At 47.8% G+C, this 22,511-nt stretch overlaps 2 protein-coding genes across 4 annotated transcripts in view; one reads left to right on the forward strand and one right to left on the reverse strand.

Moving 5' to 3' along the window:
• LOC119399755 (putative RNA-binding protein Luc7-like 2) overlaps positions 1-649 on the reverse strand; it is a 33,793-nt gene extending 33,144 nt beyond the window's left edge. For 2 of the 3 annotated variants that reach the window (XM_049417839.1, XM_049417838.1), the window contains exon 1: positions 451-641. Coding sequence is in view for 1 of the 3 variants with exons in the window: in XM_037666589.2 (XP_037522517.1) it covers positions 451-511 (61 nt within the window). In the remaining 2 variants the exon portion in view is untranslated. Of the gene's footprint in view, positions 1-450 lie in introns of all 3 variants that reach the window. The other variant, XM_037666589.2, reaches the window with a different exon arrangement.
• Positions 650-1,061: 412 nt separating this feature from the next.
• The window catches only part of LOC119399754 (uncharacterized), a 42,213-nt gene continuing 20,763 nt past the window's right edge, over positions 1,062-22,511 (forward strand). The window contains exons 1-4 of the mRNA XM_037666588.2: positions 1,062-1,355; positions 1,811-1,902; positions 3,898-4,007; positions 11,097-11,219. Coding sequence (XP_037522516.1) covers positions 1,235-1,355; positions 1,811-1,902; positions 3,898-4,007; positions 11,097-11,219 — 446 coding nt within the window. The 5' untranslated portion in view covers positions 1,062-1,234. The remainder of the gene's footprint in view (positions 1,356-1,810; positions 1,903-3,897; positions 4,008-11,096; positions 11,220-22,511) is intronic.

A 22,511-nucleotide genomic window follows, 5' to 3' on the forward strand; every position in this document is an offset into this window, starting at 1 on the left:
CGGTCGTCAATATACCGCTACGTTGATACATCTGGGTGGCTTCCTCACTGAAAGTCGCGGCCTTCGAACCGCGTTTGAAACAGCGCGCTTGAATTTAAAGTGGTCCAAGAATAGCATTACGTCTTCAGAGTGTACTGCGGCCCTCGAAGATCTCTAAAAAGGTCGAAGCGGCCATTGCAAAACGGGTCTCCTATTGCAGGTCGCCCGCAAAAACTCGCTTTTTGGTCTCAAACGGGAGCCCGCACTACGAGCTAAACTGTGGACACGTTTTCAGAGGCGTTACCAACGTAAACTGTACAAGAGCACACCGCGCGTCGACAGTACGCGTAGCCAGTCGGATGCGGGAGGCGACGCAGGCGCGTCACTTGCCAGCGAGGCAGTCGCTATTTCAGCGCCCGTATGAAAGGCAACACATAATACAAACGGCGTGGACGTAGCCACAGCACTTACCATCACGCCCGGTGCCCATTAGCTGGTCCAGCATTTGACGCATCTGCTCGTGAGCGGACATGGCGAGGTTTTTGAAAGGCGGCCGATTTTTCACAAATTTCCGTTCCTCTCTTCCGTGCTCTACGCAACGCACACAGCCGCCGCACACAACCAGCGACAAATGGCGTCGCTCACGGTGGCGAAAAGGTTAAAACGTGGCGCTTCGGGCGGCAGCGATAAGTGTAACGGTAAAAACGAGTAAACCAAGTTTTGTTGAATCAAGAATACATTAAAAATGAAGGCATCGTATTAGTATTTTCATGTAGTGTACAGGTGGCGCAAAAACTAGTTCCATTCCATGACGTTACCCACAAAATTTAATCTGCCACTTCTAGTACAAAAAAAACATAGCCTCTGAGACGTAGTGTTCATACTCTGAGATCACCGTTTTTGAGGCAACAAAAATAAGATTGCCTAAATTAATTTAAAGTTTGACAATTAAAAATATAATTGATGTTTTGAATACTTGCATTGCCGGCTAGTATTATGTTTTGTAAACATTTTATTACATTTTGTAGTATACTTATCGCTCTCGAAGTGAGCGCCATCAAAGGGAAGCGAGCGACGCGGGAACCATGCAGTAGCATGGCTCCCGCGGGCGAATGTACCGCTCCGATCTGCAACATCATCGGCAGTCGGAAATGTCGTTGAGCTGCTCCATTCTCCGAAGTGCGATCTGTGCCGCTTAGCCTAGTGCCACTACAAAGGTTCTGCAAACGACAGCGTGCGCGTAGCCGAGACAGCCATGAGCGCCGGAGACCCGGAGAATACTTCGCACATCGAAGCCGAAACAAGTTTCGAAGTACAGCTCTACATTTACGACCTCTCCAAGGGACTTGCCAAGACCCTTTCGCCCATGCTCATAGGTGACATCCTCGCTGCCCCGTTTCATTTATACGTCGCAGACTCCTTTGTTGTTCGTTTCTTGAAAGCTTTTTCTAACGATGACCTTGAATAGTACGCGAGCGTGGCTGTATTGTTGACCGGCGGGAATGTTTATAACATCGCGTCGACAGGAAAAGAGAGCGCTCAGCAACCCGAGGCATGAAACCGGAGGGGCGTGCGTTTATAAATAGCCTTTTTCAGGCCGGTACAGCGGTGTGATGGCATTCGGCGAGTATCAAGTTGTGATGTAAGCGCGCTGTAGAATGCTAGAATTGAATTTCGTTTTGTGTGTGTGTGTTGTCGCTTTCTTTGTGCAATGCACGAATGTGTTAAATGCGAGCGATCGAGCCGTTTGTGTGACTGTCGGGGCTGCACACTGCAAACGTGAGCAGGTGTGACAATGTCATTCGCATATTTTTTTTTTTTTTTCATGCAGGAAAGCAGCTGCCCGGTATATGGCATACAAGTATCGTGGCCTATGGCAGGGAGTACTTCTTCGGTTCGATGGGTATCGAAAGTTGCGGAGTGGTAAGTATTCTCTCGGCAGTGTCACACGGGCACTTCTGATCGCGATCAGGGCCGATCCGGATCGGATTTCTTGATCGTGATCAACAATGGTCGCTGGCTACATGGTCTAAACTAATTGGGATCGAGTTTCGCGGTGGCGTCAGCTAAATCGCGATCTGGATCCTGATAGGGCCTGATCTTTATAGCCTTAAAGATGCTTAGTTCAGGTGCGCTTGTGAATATCTCTCAGGGTCAGTTCTGCCTGTCATCGCGCGGCCATCGTGATCTAGCAGGATGTCCTCCTCGGTGGAACAGTGGTTACGGTGCTCGGTTGCTGACCTGAAGGTCGCGGGTTCGATCCCGGCCGCCGCGGTCGCGTTTCGATGGAGGCTAAATGCTGGAGACCCGTGTACTGTGCAATGCCCGTACACGTTAAAGAACATTAGATGGTGGAAATATCTGGAGCCCTCAGCTACAGAGTGCTGCATAATCATGTCGTGGTTTTGGCACAAAAAAAAAAAAAACATATTATTATCTAGCAGGATTCCCCCAGCTCACATTGAAGGTTTTGGCCTTTTCTTGTTTTATCAAATGCATCATGGAACAAGTGTTAGGTCATTTTGTTTCGTCATTGGTGACAGGAATATTGCATCATACTGTTGTTGTATTGGCTTTATTCTACACTTATACATCTGAAGACTAAGTTCTAGCATGCAACCAGTAACCAGCACAACAGAAGAGTCAAGGTTCTTTTCTAAAGCTCATTTGATATGCCTGCGCTTTCTGAACTTTTTCCAACAGGGGCCGCATCAAATCATTCACATCTTCGATGGAACTTGATTGAGCTCAGTGCCTCACCAACTTTCGTGCCTCCATGTGTCACCACTTCTAAAGACACGACGAAGTGCTTGTTAAAATAAGTAAGCCATCCAGGTGCATCAAAGTTGCTTATCTAGGCAAAGCACAATATTGTAACGTTATCACTGTTTAAGAAAATTCGGGTTGCCTTTCTCTTTTACGTTCACAACATGACTCCCAGGAAGCAGTGTCAAGCTACAATTAAGAGGCACGTCTAGGGAGAGTTCCTACCATTGTGTCTTGTTTGACTACGTGACAGCCCGCATACCTGACCTCCTGTGAAGCCTGTCGAGTACACAGCACATTTTAAAAGAAAGTTGCTACTGCGTGAAACACACGGATAAAAGGAGGTAGAGACACAGACTGCTGTGAACGTTGAGTTAATTTCTTGCGCTCTGAGTTGGTGATATGATCACATTGCCACGAATGTGCAATGAGCTAGCACACTTTCAGTATATTCATTCATTCATTCATGACATTTGCAGAGCCCAATAGGGCATTGGGTAAGGGGGACAAGTACAAAGTAAATATTAGAGAAAAATATATCAATAAATAGAGGGAAATAAATAAAAAAAATGAAAACACTAAAAAAAATGCTAAAATATGTACACAACAATTATGTTACATACACACACAGTGTGTCACGTGGTGTAGCGGTTATGGTGCTCGGCTGCTGACCCGAAGGTCACGGGTTCGATCCCGTCTGCAGCATTCGCATTTCGATGGAGGTGAAATGCTAGAAGACCATGTACTGTGCGATGTCGGTGCAGATTAAAGAACACCAGATGGTCAAAATTTCCGGAGTGCTACACTAAGGCATGCCTCATAATCATATCTTGGCACGTAAAACCCCAGATATTATTATTACAAACACACACACACACACATATATATATTTTTAGTGCAGTACAGATGACATTCACTTTTGGCCTGAGCGATGTCGCTAATTATAAATTGATGTGTGTATTTGCTCCATCCCATTTTTCTCCTTTTTTGCAACGGTTCTGCCACACTGTATGCAAAAGTTCGACTGAGAAGTTTTACTGCAAACCACCCGCTATTTTTAAATTATTCACCTACCCACTTAAGGGGATAAGTCTTTGAATTCAGTCTCTGAATCTAATTTTTTGTTGTTGTTGCACATCTGCTTGCCACCAGGGGGAGACAATACTCAAGGAACCAGACCAGATCTTGAGCCTGGGTCGTACCGAGCTCCCATACAGCTTGTTCCTGGAATACATCTTCGCCCTGGGTGAATCCAGTTACAAGTATGTGCCGTTCTTTGTATCATTTTCCGTAATACAGTGATTCCACTCCTGCGCCAACTGCGCAAAAGTGCGCCAAATTGTATTTACTGCGCCAACCTGATAATATCGACGAAAATTGCGCCAAACTGCGCCAAAGTCTCGGGTTTGGGGGCGTCTATCACCGGCAATCGCACGGCCGGCGCGTCAGAACATGTGCAGCTTGATCTTGGGGCTGCCAAAGTCGCAACCATGGGCCAAGAATTATTCCGCTGAATAAATAGCGCTCGCGCGTGCGTCCCGAATAAGCCACAATGCCATGCACGGTGCCGACGCAGCTTCTGTTCTGCAAGTCGGCTCGACAGCAAAACGCGCTCTCCGCAGAGGCTCGTGACGTCTAGGCCTCTCGGTAGCGAGAAAGTGCGACGGCGATTCATCGGCGAACGTCGTCTGTTCTAGAAACGCTGCTGATAGCTCGTTTGAAGCGTCGCACGGCACGTAAAGAAAGCAATGTTCAGTAATAACTACATGTGTGCTGCTAAAATGTCTGTCACTTCTGTTTCCGGACATCGCGGAATGAAATCTGGGATCGCTAGCAGTATATATAAGGAACAATATCGAATTTTCCTTGCTGCGCGTTTATGGAAGAGCACGCGAACGGTGGAAACGCGTTCACACTTTTCGTCAGATATGCTTTATCCATGGATCTTCATTCGGAAGAACTTTTTCGTAATTGCTTATACCAGCACGTCCGAGTTTAATCACTCTGCGGTAAATACCCCCTAAAAGGCCCTGCCCTTTCGAGCTCACGTGCTAGGGTTCCAATCCGAAGTTTTTGCTTGCTTTTTAAAAATGTCATCTCATTAATAAAAGCATATATCCTGGTGGTCGGAGCAGCCGCAAATACGCAGCTGTCAGTAGCGGGCCCGTCGCTGACGGCCCTCAGTGAAGCGGCTACCCCATGTCACACGTCCGCCCCTCGCTTTCGGGGGTCAATAGCTGACGGGTAAAAAAAACTCAGTTTCGCTTAAGGGCGAAGCAATGAATGCGATACCAACAAATTGTATTGTTAAACGAAGTAAGGCTAGCAGCTAACTCTTTTGTATTCGATCTCGCGTAACTCAACAAAACACTGGTTTAAGGGAATATGGCCGCTCCAGGAACCGAAGCGTTTTCGTGCTCTTAGTTCTCTAAACGCGAAGTAAGCGTTGAGAGCACAGCAAGTTTACGAGCCGTCTCCTGATGCCTCGAGATGGCGCGCGCGCAAGCGACTGTGCCCTTCGAACGAGGCGGTCCCCCCCCCCGCTCCCCTGGCGTCCTTTCATGCTCCTTACGAAAGACGGGCGGGGGTCGTTTCCTCTCTGTTTGATGAGCAATCGACGGCAGGCCCGCACGCGGTAAGATGTTATCTCATGCGCTGTCCGTGCGACGGAGACAGACGGCCGGCTAGCTTAATCTCCTCTTCAGCCGCGTTCGTCGCCAGCGCTCGCGAGCTTTTACCCGCGGCTAGAATGCGCGTGGTGATGTTATTTATTTGGTCTTTATACAGAAAATTACGGCAATGGCGACGGCAAAAATCCGCGGAGAGCGTCCATATAATTGTCATCACAATAAACATTTTAAAAAAGTTGAGGAGCCATTTCACTCTGTGAAGTGGATGATAAGCGAAGCTGTTTCGCGCATGGCAAGGAGGTGACATGGTGGAGGACAGTTTGGTATGTAAGGCCAGGTTGTTAACGTTCAATACGCAATATTAATGCGAAAGCATCAGATGCTTTATCAAACACGAAAATTGACCGTCGGCGGCGTCAATCGATTGATGCAAAAAATAATCATGTGATAGCGTCATCATCACGTCATAGATCGTCAAAACTTGTGACGTCATCATGGCGTCATATATCGTGATGTCACGTGATGACGCCATCACGACATCGTCGCTTTACACTGCTTCCGTAATCGGTGCGCCGATCATGGAGCTAGCGCAAAACCAGGTGAGGTGCAGATAGCTTGCAGAGAAGGAGGGGGAGGATCAACCCGTCGATAGAGAAGAAAAAGAACCTGGCTTTCGCCTTGGAGTTTTCTTAGGGGAATGCATTAGGGACAGTGTGGCTCTTTGGCATTGAGGCCCTGCTGTACATCACGGCGTTTGTCTACAATGTCTGCTGATAACCACATAGATGTATTTAGAGTGTTATTTCATAAAGTGCAATTTTATTGATCTGGTATTCTGTTTATTTGCTAGTGTCGAAAATAATCGCCGAAGAGGTTAATTCAGAACACTCAACTGCATGAGCCCTTATTTTTTCATTAGCGAGTGAAGTATGGAGTTCTCCTGAGATGATTTTTTCCATGAGATTTGCGATGAATCGAAATATTTCTAGCCTTCATAAGAGCCCCGGTGCTTGAATGTTATTGCAATATGCTTCTGTAGTGCACTCCAGGATGTAAAATTCGCTGCTCCAGAGTGCTCCCAGATGCAAAATTATCTGCTCCAAAGTGCTCCAAGATGAAAATTTTGCTGCTCCAAAGTGCTCCAAAACGAAAATTTTGCTGCTCCAAAAATTGCTCCAAATCAGAAGTCTTCGGTAGCATCACTGGTAATATTATCCGTAACGTTCTCCGTAGCATTTTTCATAACATTCTCCGCAGTGTCACCTGTAACATTCTCCATATCATTCTTCATAGCATTCTCTCTTAAAATTCTCCATAACATTCTCCGCAATGTGATCTTTAACATTCTCCATGACATTCTCTACAACGTTCTCCGTAACTTATTGTCGGACATTTGGGAAACATTGGCAATTTGTAGTCGAGGCTTACGAGGGTGCACCAAAAGTAACCGGGACAGCGCTGTGCTGGGCGGAGCTACACTAGTATGCAATTCTACTACTAGGTGAGCATCGTGCCACACCTTTCGATAAATTGCATCCAGTGGCTTCTCCCAGGAAGCTTGTCTTCGGGTACAGTGACTTTTTTCATGAAATCAGTTTTGTGCATCTGGTGTTTTTTGTTGTGATGGCACTTTACATGAAGGGTGTGCAGATATAAAATTATATTTCAAGATGGTAAGAGTAACACTATGACTGGTCACCAGTAACAACCTTCACGGGCCACATTGGAGTTGTTCTTTCAAAGCACGGCCTGTTTTCACTCGACCATCTCATTGCTCATTCACCAAAATTTTCGTGGCACAAATTTCGCAAAAACCCTTCTCATCCCCAAATTTTCCGTTAAAATTTGCTGAACCAAGCTCCAAGCTATGTCAGACAACTTCTCGAACTTTTCAATGGCCTGTCATTGGCCTTAAGTGCACAAATTTTTTTTTATATTTTCGTCGGTTTATGAAATTGATGAACTTCCAGAACAAGATTTGTCATGAATTGCCATTTCCCCCCTTTTTTTTAAAAAAAGAGAAAGTCACTCATACCCTGAAGTTTTTCCCATCATAGCATTCTTGTAAACAGTGTTTAATATTGCAGTAGTTTCTGAGTTATTTTGCTGGAGCACGAAACAAAATTTCACAGCCACCCGCTGTTTGCTTCACTTAGCTATCACTAAAAAAACGCCAAGTGCACAAAACTTGTTCCATGAAAAAAAAAATCACTGTGCCCCGAAAAAACATTCCTGGGAGAAGCTGCTGGGTGCAATTTACTTGGAAGGAGTTGCGTAATGCTCAACTAGTGGAAGAATATAATACTATGTTCACTCTGGCCAGTGCAGCGCTATTCCGGTTACTTTTGGGTAACCCCTCATATGTGAACATGTGAGCCAAACACAGTAGACTCTCAATAATTCATACTTGAGGGTACCTCAGGATTTTGTTTCAATTATCAGAAGTTCTCATAAACATCGCTCAGGGCAACATACCAACTAATGTTGCAATGGTTGTTGTTTCTGAGGGCTGCAGCAACATCATAGACAGCGCTGCATGATTGCCAGTACAGTTTTTAGCAGTCACTGATCATACTGGTATTCGTTATTATACAACGCATGCATGTGTGTGTAATTAAGGGACGAAATGTGTTTTGTCCCGTGACAGCTGGTAGCCCCTTCCTAATCTTAGGATGCTTTTCCGCATGACACCAGTGTTGTGCGGCGAAACTGATGTTACGAAGCGTTCAGTACATGATAAACAAAGACCAGACCGTCTTTGTTTTTCTGTTCTTTAACGTGCACTGACATCGCACAGTACAAGGGCCTCTAGCATTTTGCCTCCATCGAAAGGTGAAGAAGAATGAAAAGCATCATCGTTAACGCCCTTCATTATGTGGGGTACCTTGTCCGCTTCCGCCATCATCGGGTTGACACGTCGGCAGAGGATGTCCTCGATGTGGCTGGTGAACGTTTCGCCAGTTTGCAGGGACCGGCTTTGTAGTCCTTGTTCTGCCCGAAGTTTGCGCACATCAGAGCATCCAAAAACAGCTGCGATGCTGGTTTTGAAGGTCGTCCCAGTGGGGAGATCGGCCTCATGGTTTTTGTACCACAGCTTGGCGACGTCCGTTAAATAAAACGTTACAGTTCAGAGCTTTATTTTAGCGTCCCATGTTGATAGCACTTGCGCTTTCGTAGGATTCAAGCCAATCCTCAATGTCTTTCTCATCAGTGCCGCTGAATATCTCGGGTTCTTGCATATGTTGGGCACTGGCACATACAACAGGTGCTGAAGCCGGTGCGAGTGTTGAGATGGCTCCGTCATGCATGATGGATGGCAGCTTTCGGCTACGTAATTCCAGGGCTGGGGAAACTGCAGCACCTCCACCAAAATATAATAAAAACAATGGGCTGAGAGCAGTGGCTACACTTTAACAGTAGCAGCAAGAGCTGTATGGGTACAGGCAGCATTGAAGCAAATACAGGCTAGGCAGCTCCAGCTCATGTCTCACGCAGGGCTGGCAGTGTGGCTGCTGGGCATTCCTCTTCACTACAATCTGTTTATTTCTTCACATGCGAGCAGTAGACCAAGAACAACGCGTGAGCAGCCCAACAAGAAAGCGAGGAAGAAAGAAGCCTTTACCAGTGAACTTCGCTCAAACTTGGCTGTCTCTAACGTCAACAATAAAGGAGTATACACAGTGCAAAAAACGACAAACACAGAAAATGGAGGCAGACAAAGGACTGGTGCCAGTCCGTTGTCTGCCTCCCTTTTCTGTGTTTGTTGTTTTACTATTTTAGTGTTCATGGATGGCCAACTAACCCAGCACTCTGTTCTTCTAACGTCAAAAATAGTCCTGGCTCAGGCAAAACATAAGGAGCCTGAACAGTCAATATACCTGTCATAGCGTTGCCGTAATGTCATAGTGTCATGAGGTTCTACCATTTCAGATGAGCACTCCTGCTTGCTTCAAAAACATATTAAAATATATTCCATTCAACATTCATCATGAATACTTACTTAGAGGCACCTGCATATGCCAGAGGATCGAACAGTTCAAACATTTCAAGTATGGAAAATTTGGTCTCTCGTGCTGTTTATCAGAGATCGTTGGGATTGTGAGCACTGCCGTGTCATTGTGGCATCACATTCTGCAGCTTGTAAATCAGAGTGCCCTTAAGCGCAGTGATAAGCCAGTACAGTGTAGAGTGGATACCTTGTGGTCTGCTGGAGTTACAGAATGGTCGCACTGCCTTGAGTACGGAGGTGCACTTGATGAAGGTCTGCTGTTAGGTGGGGTGATCAGATTGGTAGATTTTCAAGCATTAAAGAAGCCCTGCAACACTTGTTGAACATGGTCAGAAAACGCTGCCAATTGGTAGTCGAGGCTCTTGTGAACATGTAAACTGAATATTGTAGCACTGCACATGGCAAGGGATTTACAAGTACGTTTTGAAGACCGCTAGAAATCGCTTGCTCCTCTCTCGGCAAATTACTTCGTAGGAGAGATTGAATACGACAGAGGAGAAAAGAACGACGATTGGCTGATTTGAGCATTCTTGTGCTGCATAGCTACTGGGGCCACTCTAAGGTGGCGCCACATGCCTGCAGTAGCCGCACCGAAAGTTAGCTTATACGTTCAAATAAAAAAAGAAAAGAAAGTGTTTAAAGGTATACTGAACAAAATTTTTGCTGCCAAGATGTTTAGCCAAATTGAAAGATTGGGTGCTGAAACTGATAGACGCAGCCTTCATTCAGGCCGAAACTAGAGGGAAATAATGAATTTAATGCGTTTTTCATGAACTCCCGCGTCTAGCGCTCACGCCGTGAGCTAGAGGAGGTAAAGTTTAATATCACTGGAAATGGGCATGCCAACTGTGCCAGCCGTCGCCAGCGTCTCTCAACCCACTCAGCTCCCACTACGTTTTCTAGAACCAGTACGACCGGCACCAACAGCGAACAGTGCCAGGTGTCCCGAGTGGGTAAAGCCCCTAAATGAAGAGGCACGTCTCGGCACCTCTGTAGAGGGGAAGAGTGAGATGTAAGGAGAGGTGGAGAAAGGGAAGTAGCAGGTCAGGAAAATGCGCACCCTGCATCTGCCGTGGTGACTTTGATGTCACGGCTTGCGCTGGCATGCAGCCATCGTACACTGACAATCCTTCAATAACACAGCCAGCTGTTCAAAAACATGTGAAATAAACTCTGTGTATCAGAACCGTCGCGTCTTCCAAATAGAATTTCAATGTTTTCGTCAGTTTTTCCAATTTTTTTCTCGGTATCACTTTTATGGTCATGATGCATGCTGACATAGCTTAGAGCACGCTCGTAGGGATGAAAGGAGAGAAAAAGCACTTAAAGTGCATGACATATTCCTGCAACTGAGCTCTTACTTGATGGATTCGAAAAAAAGTCTGTGGCAGTTGATTCATTGAGGCAGTAAACTCCAACAGTGAGGTCATTTTGACAATTACTTGAAAAAATGTAGGGCCCCTTTCATGGGGTCATCTGATGCAAGATGAGGGTAGTTTAAGATGACTGGTAAAGGCCATTATCATACTGCAATAGACGTGAATAACCTGACGATTGTGAAACTGCTCACTAGGCGGTACTGTTCATTTCTTCCCTCTTGCTCCTGTTTATGTGGTAATCCTGTTTTTGTTTTTTTTTTTCTTTGCACTGCTGTTGCAAAAAGCATGCAGTACTTACTGATGCCTCCACCTTGGTTTGTTTCTTCTTTGCAGGCCTCACACTTACGATCTGTTTCGTCACAACTGCAACAACTTTACACAAGAGGTGGCTGTGTTTCTCACAGGGAAGTCCATCCCTCAGGAAATTCTGGACCTCCCTGACGAGTTTCTGAGCACGTGAGTTGTTTACCATCAACACACTTTTTTAAATGTAATTAGCACATTTGGGGAGCTTCACCCAGTCTGCATCATGTTAGATTGCTTGTCTGTGTCCAACCAGCTTTTGTCATGGTCGTCGACACCAAAAAAAAAGAAAAGCAGTTGCAGAGGATCCCAAGCATGTTCTTATGAGATGAGAACATGATACCATTTTTTGGCTAGGTCGTTGTTATGGAACTGTGCTGCTATGAGCTGTCGCTGAAATTGTTGAAGGCCATCTGATACGGCAGACAAGGACAGCGTGGCCACGTGTTGAAGACGCCAGCACGCTGATGCAGTGCGCAACTACAGTAGAATCTCCTCACTACGAACTTTGGGGACCGCCAATTCATTGTTTTGAAATATCGCAGTACTAAAAAATGATTTTTACGTCAATAATTTATTAACAACGCACCGTTGCAGCAGGTGCACATGTTGGGACCTAAGTAATAAATGGAAACGCTGGACACAGTGTGGATACAATTTATTGCTTAAAGAAGTCTTATCTTCTGGCGAGTAGAAAGCAGGTGCTGCTAGATGTAGGCCTCCACTTCTGCAACTTTCCTTAGAATCATCGGGAACATCCCTGCAGCACCTGAGGTATGATTGGGTCTTCTCAAGGAAAACCAGAGCATCTGAGCTAGAAGCAGTCTGTTCTGTCGTCCCAGTCTACATCTTTGTCACTAGTACTGCAACCTTGCTCACACACTCAACTCATAATTTCTTCGTTGGTGAACTCTGTGGACGTAGCTGTCATGCTGTCACTGTCCACATAATCCTCAAAGGTCACTGTGGCGATGACTGGGAACTTCTCGGTAAGCTCATTCCACAGTTCTGGGTCGAGCTCCTCTTCATCATCGCAGTCTTCTGGCACAGGTTCGCAGTCTTGTGGCGTAAGCAGAGTCTGCAGAAGACCTGCCTTTCACCAGCAGTTGCTGATGGTGCTTGCCTTGACATTCCACCACGACTCTGTAATAAAGCCCCTTGATGTTGGAAAGTAGCGGTGCTGTTTTATCCACGCCGCTGCACCATCGCCACACTGTCAACCTCCTCTTTTTTCACCCTCTCTTTTGTGGAGCCGGCGCATCCGCAACGCTCGGTGGCTGCGACGCGCGACACCTCCCAGTCAGGTGACCCTGACATTACGAAAAGCGGCACGCAAGCAAACTTCACGCGCTTTTTAGTTGCTTGCACGCGCCATGAACCCTCCAGGCATGTGTGTGTGCGGGCGCATGCGTGTTTGTATGTGTGCACTTGCGTGTGTAGGTGCGTGTGCGCACATGTTTGCATGTGTGTGTGAGTGCATGTGTGCGTCTGCATGTGCGTAGGTTTGCGTATGTGTGCGCCATCGTGTGCGTGCATTTGTGTATGTGTCTTCGCACCTGTGTGTGTGCGCACACGTATGTGTGTGTGTGCATGTATGCTCCTGCGTGCATTCGTGCATGTCTGTATTGGCACGTGTGCATGTGCATGCACGCATGTATGTGTGTGTGTAGGTGTGCGCCTGCGCGTTCGTGCGCTTGTGTATATTCGCACGAGTGTATGTATGTGCGTGCGTGTGTCGCGACTGTACCCGCATGTGTATGTATGTATACGGGCGGGCGCGCATGCCTGTATCGCGCGCGCGTGTCTGTCTCGCATATGTGCACGGGTGTATATGTGCGTGTGTGCCTGTATTGCGTGTGTGTGTGTGTATGCGTGCCTGTATGTATATTATGTGCGTGAGTACGTGTCTGACAGCGGCATTGGCACAAAAAGGCTTCGGGCCCACTCATTTCGACCAATTCAATTTAAGTAAACCACCACATTTCTTCTTGGCTACCTTCTTTGAGGTCATCAAGACAACAATTAGGAACAAAATTCTCGACTACACTTTATGCTACTTACATTATATGCGCTTAATAAACCTCTGCGTTATGGAGGTGAAAATGTTTGAGGCCCATGTACTTAGATTTAAGTGCACGTTAAAGAACCCCAGGTGGTCGAAATTTCCGGAGCCCTCCACTGCGGCGTCTCTCATAATCATATCGTGGTTTTGGGACGTTAAACCCCAGATATTATTATTATTATTATTATAAACCTCCGCTTTACGGACAGCCGAAGCGGCGGCGGAGAAGTAAACCGCTCTGCCGCCAGTTGGTATACTCTTTTTCTTTTTTCGAAGCACATTCCCTTGTATTTATCGAACCGTCTTAAAAAAATATATTTGTCATTATGTTTTATCGGAAGCCCACTTTCGTCACGACGGGTTTTAAGGGACAGATTCTGATTTAATGCTTCAAAGGGCCGAATAAACAAGCGCGTGCAGTGATTCTATTGTGGCTGCGGTGAGCCAGTGGAGGGTTCAGCGTGCCATGCGCACCGCGCTGGCCAGTGTAGGGGAGAAATCCGAGGAGAATTGAGGAGGAAAACGTGCACGCGGAGGAGAGTGTCGCTACTTTCAAAATCAAGGGGCTTTACCCTGTGAGCATTTCTGTGACTTGACAGGTGTTGACCTCTGTGGGCAGCTTCAGTTGAATGTTAATGAGAAGGCACTGCACAAGACACTTTCGGCCTTCGCACATCTGATGATGCCCTGGTCTTAAGGTTGTAGCAAAGAGGTACAATTCGGGGGCATAAATTTGAGCTGCTTATTGTTGAACAGCACATTCACCATATGTGCCGAACAGTTATCGACGATTAGAAGAATCTTTCTTTGTTCTTTATGTCGCTGATCAGCAGAAGCCGCTGCGCGAACAATTCTCGCATCATCCACGCTTTCTTATTGGTTTGGTTGTTGCAAGGCAACGTGACATTTTTCAGACAGTGTGGCTTGGCGGACTTGTTGATAATCAGAAGCTTGAGTTTTTCCGTGCCCGTGGCTTGCAGCAGAAGAGCACTGACATGCAAAGACGCGATTTTTCCACCCTCACATTTGTCACCTCTGAATTTCATTGCTTTACCAGACAACAGCTGACAAAGGCACGCCATTTTGTCGACGGTGAAAATGTTGTCCAGCCTGAACGACTCGACGATCTCCTGAAAGGACTCGTTCCGCCAGGCAATCACACTTTCAGCATCTGCTCCTTTCCTTCCCCACAAGCAACTTGCCACACAAAGCCATTCTTTTGACGGAAGCGATAAAGCAATCCGGCACTTGCATCGAAACTGGAGGTGCACAAAGCGGCCGCAAACTGTCATGCCTTCTCTTGAATAATAGGGCCTGACGAGGGCACACCGTGTACTTCCAGCTACAATGCGGATGGGCATAATCAATTAACTGGTTTCCAACTATGTTACCTTGCAGCAGATGAAGGCATATAAATCGCTTTAGCAGCTGGATAAAGAACATCGCAGCATTGCGGCTCCAGTTGAGTGCATCATTGTACTTGGCGAGGTGAGGCAACTACGAATGAAAATACATTCTTGCGCAGGAAGATGTGTAAACTACAGCGAGCTATCTTGTTTTCATTGTACGGTTACATTCAGGCACATTCGATTTGCTCGATGTACCATGCGAGCAGATGTAGCTGTTCGGTGTTTCTGCTGCTGAGCCTGGAAGCTCCATTCTTCACTCTGCCTCACTTTCTGAGCTTGCACCGTTTTCTGACAGGGACTCTGTAGCCACAGGTCTGTTGCTTTGCTATGCTGGCTGCGGCAGCAGCCCTTGCTTTTTTGGGGGGTGGGGAGGGTGGTTTCTTAGAGTACTCATGGCATCTCACTTCGTTGGTTGAAGATCAATAGCTTCTGTGACACAGACGCAGTGTAGGTGCCCATTCAGGGTTTGCATCATCGATAAACGTTGAAAGTCTGCCTCTAGAGTCTGACCACATAAGATGGCGAGCAAGGCTTTGAGCTGCGCGCCCATGTTTTAACAAAGCGCTTGATGAGATTGCAGAGGCAAAGGAGACACAGTAAGGGCGAGTAGTGCATGTAAACAGCAATCGAGAACTGCTGGCGTACATGTAACGTACAGCAACGGAAGCGAGAGAGCGCTCAACTGCGTGCACGAATTGCAATCAAAGGCATGGCGTGGCCATATCAGTTTGTAAATGTATGCTGGTGTGCCTTTGCATACCTGTGATGACGTATGGGGCGACGGCAGACACGGATATTTTCCAGATACTTACTTTAATTAAAGTTCTTTTTCGAGCAATGCAAGCAAGCTGGAGGCTCCTGTGCTAGGGAATCCTCGTTCTTTTACACTGCCAAGTTTCTGTTTTAAGCAAGCAAACTGTGCTATCCTACATCCAGTTCATTGCAGCTAGGCCTCTTAGCACCCCTGGTTCTTGTTTGGCAACAAAATAATGCGCAAATGGGGACTACTGTGAATGAAACAAGAAGCACAGAGCGGCATGTAAACAGCCGTCCGCACGTCAACCAGATTCGTTCGTACTGGGCAATAGCGGGCGTGGTACTGGGCAATGGTGGGTGTGGTACTGGAAGCCGCCAAACGTGACGCGCTTGAAAGTTATATATATGTACCGTAAGAACCTTTGTGTTACCCACTTGTAAGTATGAAGCATATAGGATAAAGCCCAGATATGTCTGACTCGAGGAGGATAATGAAATATTTCACTGTGTTAACAATTCGAAATACAAAATATGCCCACATCACGCATTCTCTTCAGATCATGAAAAGCAGGAATTAATTAATTGTTTCACCAAGACCTCGTAAAAGGCATAAAAGTTTATTATATTTCATTCACGCCTTCTTGTGGAATACGCGTGCCGTGAAGGGAAGCCCTCGTGTTCTCTCTTAACAATGACGAACGACCATAGGTAGCACGCTTCGCCACACGGTGGTAATTTTCTTCACCTTTAATACTCTCCACCACATTACACCATTACATTGCAGTGAACAGATTCATCACCATGGAGCGCGAATAAAATATCTTGAGACGAGCCCCGTGCTCATTTTTCCTCAATAACTTGCACTGCCCGTCAGATTCACCACCATGTTCAACAGCGGACACCAAAACAGTGCCTATCTGTCGGCATGGGTATTTCCAATGCGAAATATGATTGCAAGCCCGTTAGAAAAAGTCGCCAAATTTTTAACCTGAACGCGTAAGCCTCGATCGCTGGGTCGATAAGCATTGTATGATAAAGCAAAATGAGGGAGAATACGCGCATTGAACAGTCCTGCACAGCTTCCCTCTGCCAGGCTGTTATGGCGAAACGAACCCAGCAACACCTTCTTTTCTGTCCTGTTTTTGGCTTGCAGTGGTAGACAAGGTCTGAGTACGGGATAGTTGGTATTCCATTTCAAACTGTGATTACAGCGCAAGGGAAGACACAAGACAGAGACCAACAAAGACGAGCGCTGTCTTCGTTGGTCTCTGTCTTGTGTCTTCCCTTGTGCTGTAATCACAGTTTGCAGTGGTAACAGACAGACAAAGAACTTGATTGAAATCCTGAGGGACTAGCCGGCTAGAACCCGTCGGGATATCTTTTTTTTTTTTTGCCTTAGAAAAATGCTGCGTGAACCACAGGAAAAAAATACGCTGACACGCATGTAGTATAATCAGGGTGTGTATATCATGTCCCATCCATCTCAAGCACGACGCATTTGACCTTTTCTTTATAACTTGACGGCAGCATTCAGAAAAGAGAAAAAAAGGTGACGATAACGAAGCTCAAAAGAAGTGGGGGTGATGTCAAGTTTTCGGAACAGCCTAGCAGAACACAGCTGCATGGGGCCACTGATTGAGCACACAGGCATATTAATTCCCATTCATTTCGCCGCTGCACTCCATTATTGGCCACGAGATCGACCTATAGGTGGCAGCACCGTAGCCGCGTTAGTGTGGAGAGGCGGTCGGAGGCGCGTATACAAATGCACACAGCGGCGCTTCGTTGTGAGTGGTTTGAGCCGATTGTCGGCGGATAAAATGCGTTGATTGCAGCTTACTGGTAATATATACAGTGAAACCTCGGTGATACGAATCTCACGGGACCACCAAAAATATTCGCATCATCCGAAATTCGTATCACCAGAAAGCACGGAAAATTAGCACGCGACAAAAGAAAGCTGGCGTACATTTTCATTTATTGTTTTTCAGGGCCGCAGCGTCAGGAAGAACCCTGAATGATTGTCAGTTAAGTTTTTAGATGTCGGCAATCATACCGGCACTCGTAAATATACGGCCTGTACGCGCGTATTTAAGACAGCAGTAGCCCCTTCCAAATTTCAGTATGCTTTTTTGCATGACGCTGGAGTACTGCAGCGAAAGTAACAAGACACGATGGATTAAGGCCACAAGATTACAGAATCACGGCCGTGTGTTATGGTTTTGTTATCGTGGAGATGTTGGGGATGTTTTTTGGGAGATTTAAGGCCGTGCCCGCACAAGTGCGACCTCAACGGTCGCGCACGTTGATGTTGTGAGGCATGACTCCTTCGCCAAGACCGCCCACGCCTTCTTTCAGTCCTCGTCCACCTTTCATAGGATTGCTGATGCACGAGGCAGGCACGTGTAAACACAGTACAACGAGATCAGCCCGCGTCGACGCGTTAGAAAAAAAAAGTATGGCGCTAATGTCCTCTGTAATGTAAACGCGAAGGCACATGGAGGCACATAAGAGCCCGAAAGATTCGCGCACACTATCTCGGAGGCTGTGACGTGTCTCTGAAGGTTTTTCTTACACCGTGACTCTGACGATTTGGCGGTGCGGCGCGCATGCCCACCCTTGCGTTCCCGCACTCGCACGTGCTTGGCGCGCCTTCCGCGACAGCGCGGACAGCACCTCTTCGTACCTGGGCGGTAGCGTACGTTCGTATCAAACGTCGCTGGGTGAAAATCTGTTCGCAACAACCGTACTCCACTACACTGCAGGCCAATAGGCTTTGGCCGGGACCAACGAAAAATTCGTATCACCCCGAAATTCGTATGACCTGTGATCGTATCACCGAGGTTTCACTGTATACGCTCTTCATTGTTGAATCGATGCACGAAGATCATTCAACGTTACTATTACTAGTGAGAGAAGCGCAATCTGCTGATGAAAGGGATGCTCGCCCTGTATGACAGTCTGCGCTTACGCACTATATGACGTTTTTTTGTTGTTTTCTCTGTACGTGTTTAGCTTGTGTTTTGTGTACTATGCACTGCAGTAGCATGGCTGAACTGCTTAAGTGTTTACTTTTTGTTAATTTGTATACCCGCCCATATTCCTGTGCAATGAGTTCAATAGCACTGTTTACGCAAATACGCATATATACGCAGGTAAGAGTTTAGCACAGAGCTTTCATCGATTGATTACGTGCACGACAATGATGCAACAGAGGTCCAGTTATTTTATGGAACAAGTGTCTTTTTTTTTTTCAGACTAATAATGTCCACTGCCTTCCATCAATTTATAACAACTCCACACAAACGCTCAAGATAATGTAAAAGGAAAGGATGAGGTTTTGTGTGAAACTATACGACCTAAATGCAAGGCACGCCGTCGGGATTAATTTTGAGTATCTGGGTCCTTCAAAGCATACCTAAATCTAAGCACACGGGTGGTTCTGCATAAATTTTGCCCCAAGTTGACATTGCGCGCGGCAACTCCGTTTTATCACCGCTGTGTCATTCTATTGTCTATTTTTTCTTTTCTTTTTTTTAGGGACAGTTTGAGTACCGAAGTCTCAGACTTCACTTGATAGAAATATTTCGCTGTAGCGGGACCATGACCGTACAATAAAAGAGCATCTTAAGCACAACTAAAGCTCATCATGAACTGGAGTGCCGCGGTTACACACCTAACAACAACGCGAAAGTGCATGAGCCTCGTTTTTGTTTACCACCGAGTCGCTGAAACACTGAATTCACACACTATTTAATGTTCCTCATGTTTGGGACTATGCCAAGTGCACTTGAGGGTGTGCTTGAACCAGAAAGCGGCGCCAACACTGAAATGATTCTGGCGAATGAAGGGTACGACACCAATACACAGCCCTCTCGAAAGTCGCACTCACCGATCTTATTACAATGCGCATGCATCCGAGCAAGCTCATTTGCTTCCGTACACTATGTTAGGTACATGTACGAGCTGTAAACTCGCGCTAACATAACAGAACAAACCGCCCTTTGAGAACGTTCGGGATGTACGTGCACATGCAAACACAACGTGGCTAGTAGATGACGCAGGGAACAATCCACACTAGGCGCGCTTCAGCCAGCAGTCGCCAGGCGGCGACTCTGGTCGATCTCGCGGCCAATACGGTGCTTATCGACTCGGCGGTCAACGCTTATGCGTTCAGGTTAAAAAGTTGGGCTGCTGTACACTAACGAGGCTGCAGCATTCAACATATTAAATTTTGAGCTGAAAAAATTTTGCGTGTTATAGTGAAGTGTATGTTACAGTTTTTAGAAATAGATAATGGATTTAATATAGGCCTATTTAGGTTCAACTCCAGTGTTGTGGATATTGAAACATATGTATGCGATTCACATGCGCCATGCATTGTCTTGCTTTAGGGGCACCATGTAAAAATGGCTCCCACTCCATGCCTTGTGTTTGCATCCGTAAAAAAATTGAAATAATGGTAATAATAATAGTAATAATAATAAGAATAAATCGTGCTAACTTGCTCAATTAACATCACTGCTTATTTAGTTAGAGGTGCATCTGGATTTCAACTTGCACGCGCACATGCAAACACAATTTTACTGTAAGTTGCCCCTGAGCCGACGTGTTGTGTAGGGCAGGAGCGCGGCGTAACCCGCGGCGGGCCGACGGAGAGGCCGAACGACGGGAGGGCGCGCGGAGTGACGACGCAGTGACCAAGCTTCGGCTAGACTGACGGGAGACTGCTCTCCCGCGTTTATTGCAGGCGGTTTTAAGGAGAGAGAGGAAAGGCTATTGGTCAGCGAGGCACGGGTCACATGACCGGCATGACCACGCCGGATTGGTGGTAGCACAGAAAGCACAACAGCACTGGTGTCTCAGCATGGCACCAGGGGTCGCACGACACAACATCGTCCCGCCCTGGGAAGAATTGCATCCTTATAAAAAGTATGTTATACATCAGCAAACACTAACTAGACTTTTTAGTCTGATGTAGTCCTTGAAGTGGCTGGGGGCTTGCGCGTCCTCTGTGGCGGCGTGACCCAGGCCCTGCAGGAAGTCTCTGCGTGTGGCGGCCGTCGGGAGCCGACTTCGAAGACCTGTCCCTATCTCTTCCAGAACTGGGCTGATTGCAGCTGCCGTGAGCCGATGCTGAAGACCCATTCGCATCACTCTCTGGCGACAAACTTTGTGCGTTGCTGATCTGCGCTTTTGAATGTGGCCGTCGACCGTGGCCGTCGACGATGACGTCGTCGTCCTGGAGCCGGCGCAGCTCGCTGGCGACTTGTTGCCGGAGCGCCAGAGGCAGGCGACGCAGCTTGGCGGACACTGGTACGTCCGGCCGCCTCTTGACACGGTGGACGTAGTCCCTGACAAGTCCCAGCTCCCCGTCGAACAGGTGCTCGAGCCCCGGAGGCACAGCTGCAGGAAGCTGCGAGGAAACGGGTGAAGCGCGACACGTCAACGTTGCGCCGTCGATCAGGAGTCCCAATTTCTGGATGGCGTCCCGCCCCAGTAGCGAAGTCCCGTACGTAGTCACGTAAAATGTGACGTGAGCCTGCTTCCCACGGTGTTGCAAGTCCGTATGGAAACAGCCCAGAATTGGAATGCGCTGCTTGGAGTAGTTCTGCATGTGGACTGACGTTTGCAGCAGGCGATGCTTCGAAGCGAAAAGCGTGTCGAAGTCCTTCTTGGTCATTAACGATGCAGTGGCTCCGGTGTCCACCAGCAATGACATGTGGCTATGTCCTCCGACGATAACAGGGATGCGCAAGTCCCTTAGGCTAGTCGGCGCAGCTTGCACGGATAAGACTGTGGCAGTGCCGGAGGCACGATCTTGAACGGGGGTAACTTCCTGTACCGACGCTCGTCGCTTACGGCAGACTGCCGCGAAATGCCCTTTGATGCGGCAAAATTGGCAAATTTTCTTTTTGGCAGGACAATTTCTGTAAGTCGCCAAATGCCGTAACTTGCCGCAACGAAAACAAGGGCCGACTTGAGGCTTGGGCGCAAGCTGTTGTACTTGCTGGCAGCGAACGCAGCATTGTGCCAGCGCCGTCGAGCCCGCGGAGCCATCTTGGACCCGGCCACCCGCGCCGGGGGGGAAGCCGCCGCCATGTTGAGTGACATGCGGGGCAAGCGAAGCAACCGACCCGCCATTTTGAGCCGCTGCGACGCAGTGGATGCTGCCGCCGTAACCGGAGTGCGAGCCGAGTAGCCGCTCATTTTCTCCGAACTCCGCGTTGGCTTTGTTGAGCGCCTCCAAGTCGCGTCCAACTTCTTCGGCTTTCTGCAGCGTAAGGGCTTCCCCGTACGACAGTAGTTTGGCCCGTACATGTGCGTTGGCGACCCCGTGAATTACTTGGTCCCGTACTCTGTCGTCGTAAGTGGCGCCGAACTTGCATGACAGGGCCTTTTCTTTCAGCGCGGTGACGAAGTCGAGAAACGTTTCGCCGGGCAGTTGTTTGCGGCTCGTGAAAAGGTGCCGCTCGGCTAGCACGTTCGTTGACTCGGCGAAAAGCCCGTCGAGGAATTGTAGCAACGTGTCGTACTCCGTCGTCGCCGCATCTGTCGACACCATGCCCGAGTCCGCCGCCATCGGTGTACTGGCCGTGTGCGTAGCATTTGGGCCGCCGTGTGCTTCGAGCTGCTCCTGCGCCGCGAAGTATTTGCGCTGGCCCTCGATACCGAGCGCGCTGATAAGTGCTGACGCGCGTCTTTCGTCCTCCCAGCCGCTTCCGCCGGCCGCCTTCAAGTGTACCTGGAAAATCTTTTTCCATAAATGCCAAGGAATGGAAGGCTTGCCGGGAACGTTGAGGAACGGAGGAAGGTTTGCAAAATGGGCCGCCATGTGTGCAGGAAGTAGGCAGTAGGCTCAAGCGGGAAGGTGGCGTCGTAGAGGGAGCCGGAGCGGGAACAAAGAAAAGTCAGGTCGACGCGCTTGTAGCGTGCAGGAAGCAGCACCGACGCGCAGCCGAAAAATGTGACTCGTAGCGTAGTGTCACGTACGTCGTGCTCTTCCTGGCGTCGCCTGTCGTAGTAGCGTAGCGGTTCAACTACCTCGTCGCCATGTGTTGTGTAGGGCAGGAGCGCGGCGTAACCCGCGGCGGGCCGACGGAGAGGCCGAACGACGGGAGGGCGCGCGGAGTGACGACGCAGTGACCAAGCTTCGGCTAGACTGACGGGAGACTGCTCTCCCGCGTTTATTGCAGGCGGTTTTAAGGAGAGAGAGGA

The sequence above is a fragment of the Rhipicephalus sanguineus genome, chromosome 7, assembly GCF_013339695.2.
Source record: "Rhipicephalus sanguineus isolate Rsan-2018 chromosome 7, BIME_Rsan_1.4, whole genome shotgun sequence".
Taxonomy (NCBI): domain Eukaryota; kingdom Metazoa; phylum Arthropoda; class Arachnida; order Ixodida; family Ixodidae; genus Rhipicephalus; species Rhipicephalus sanguineus.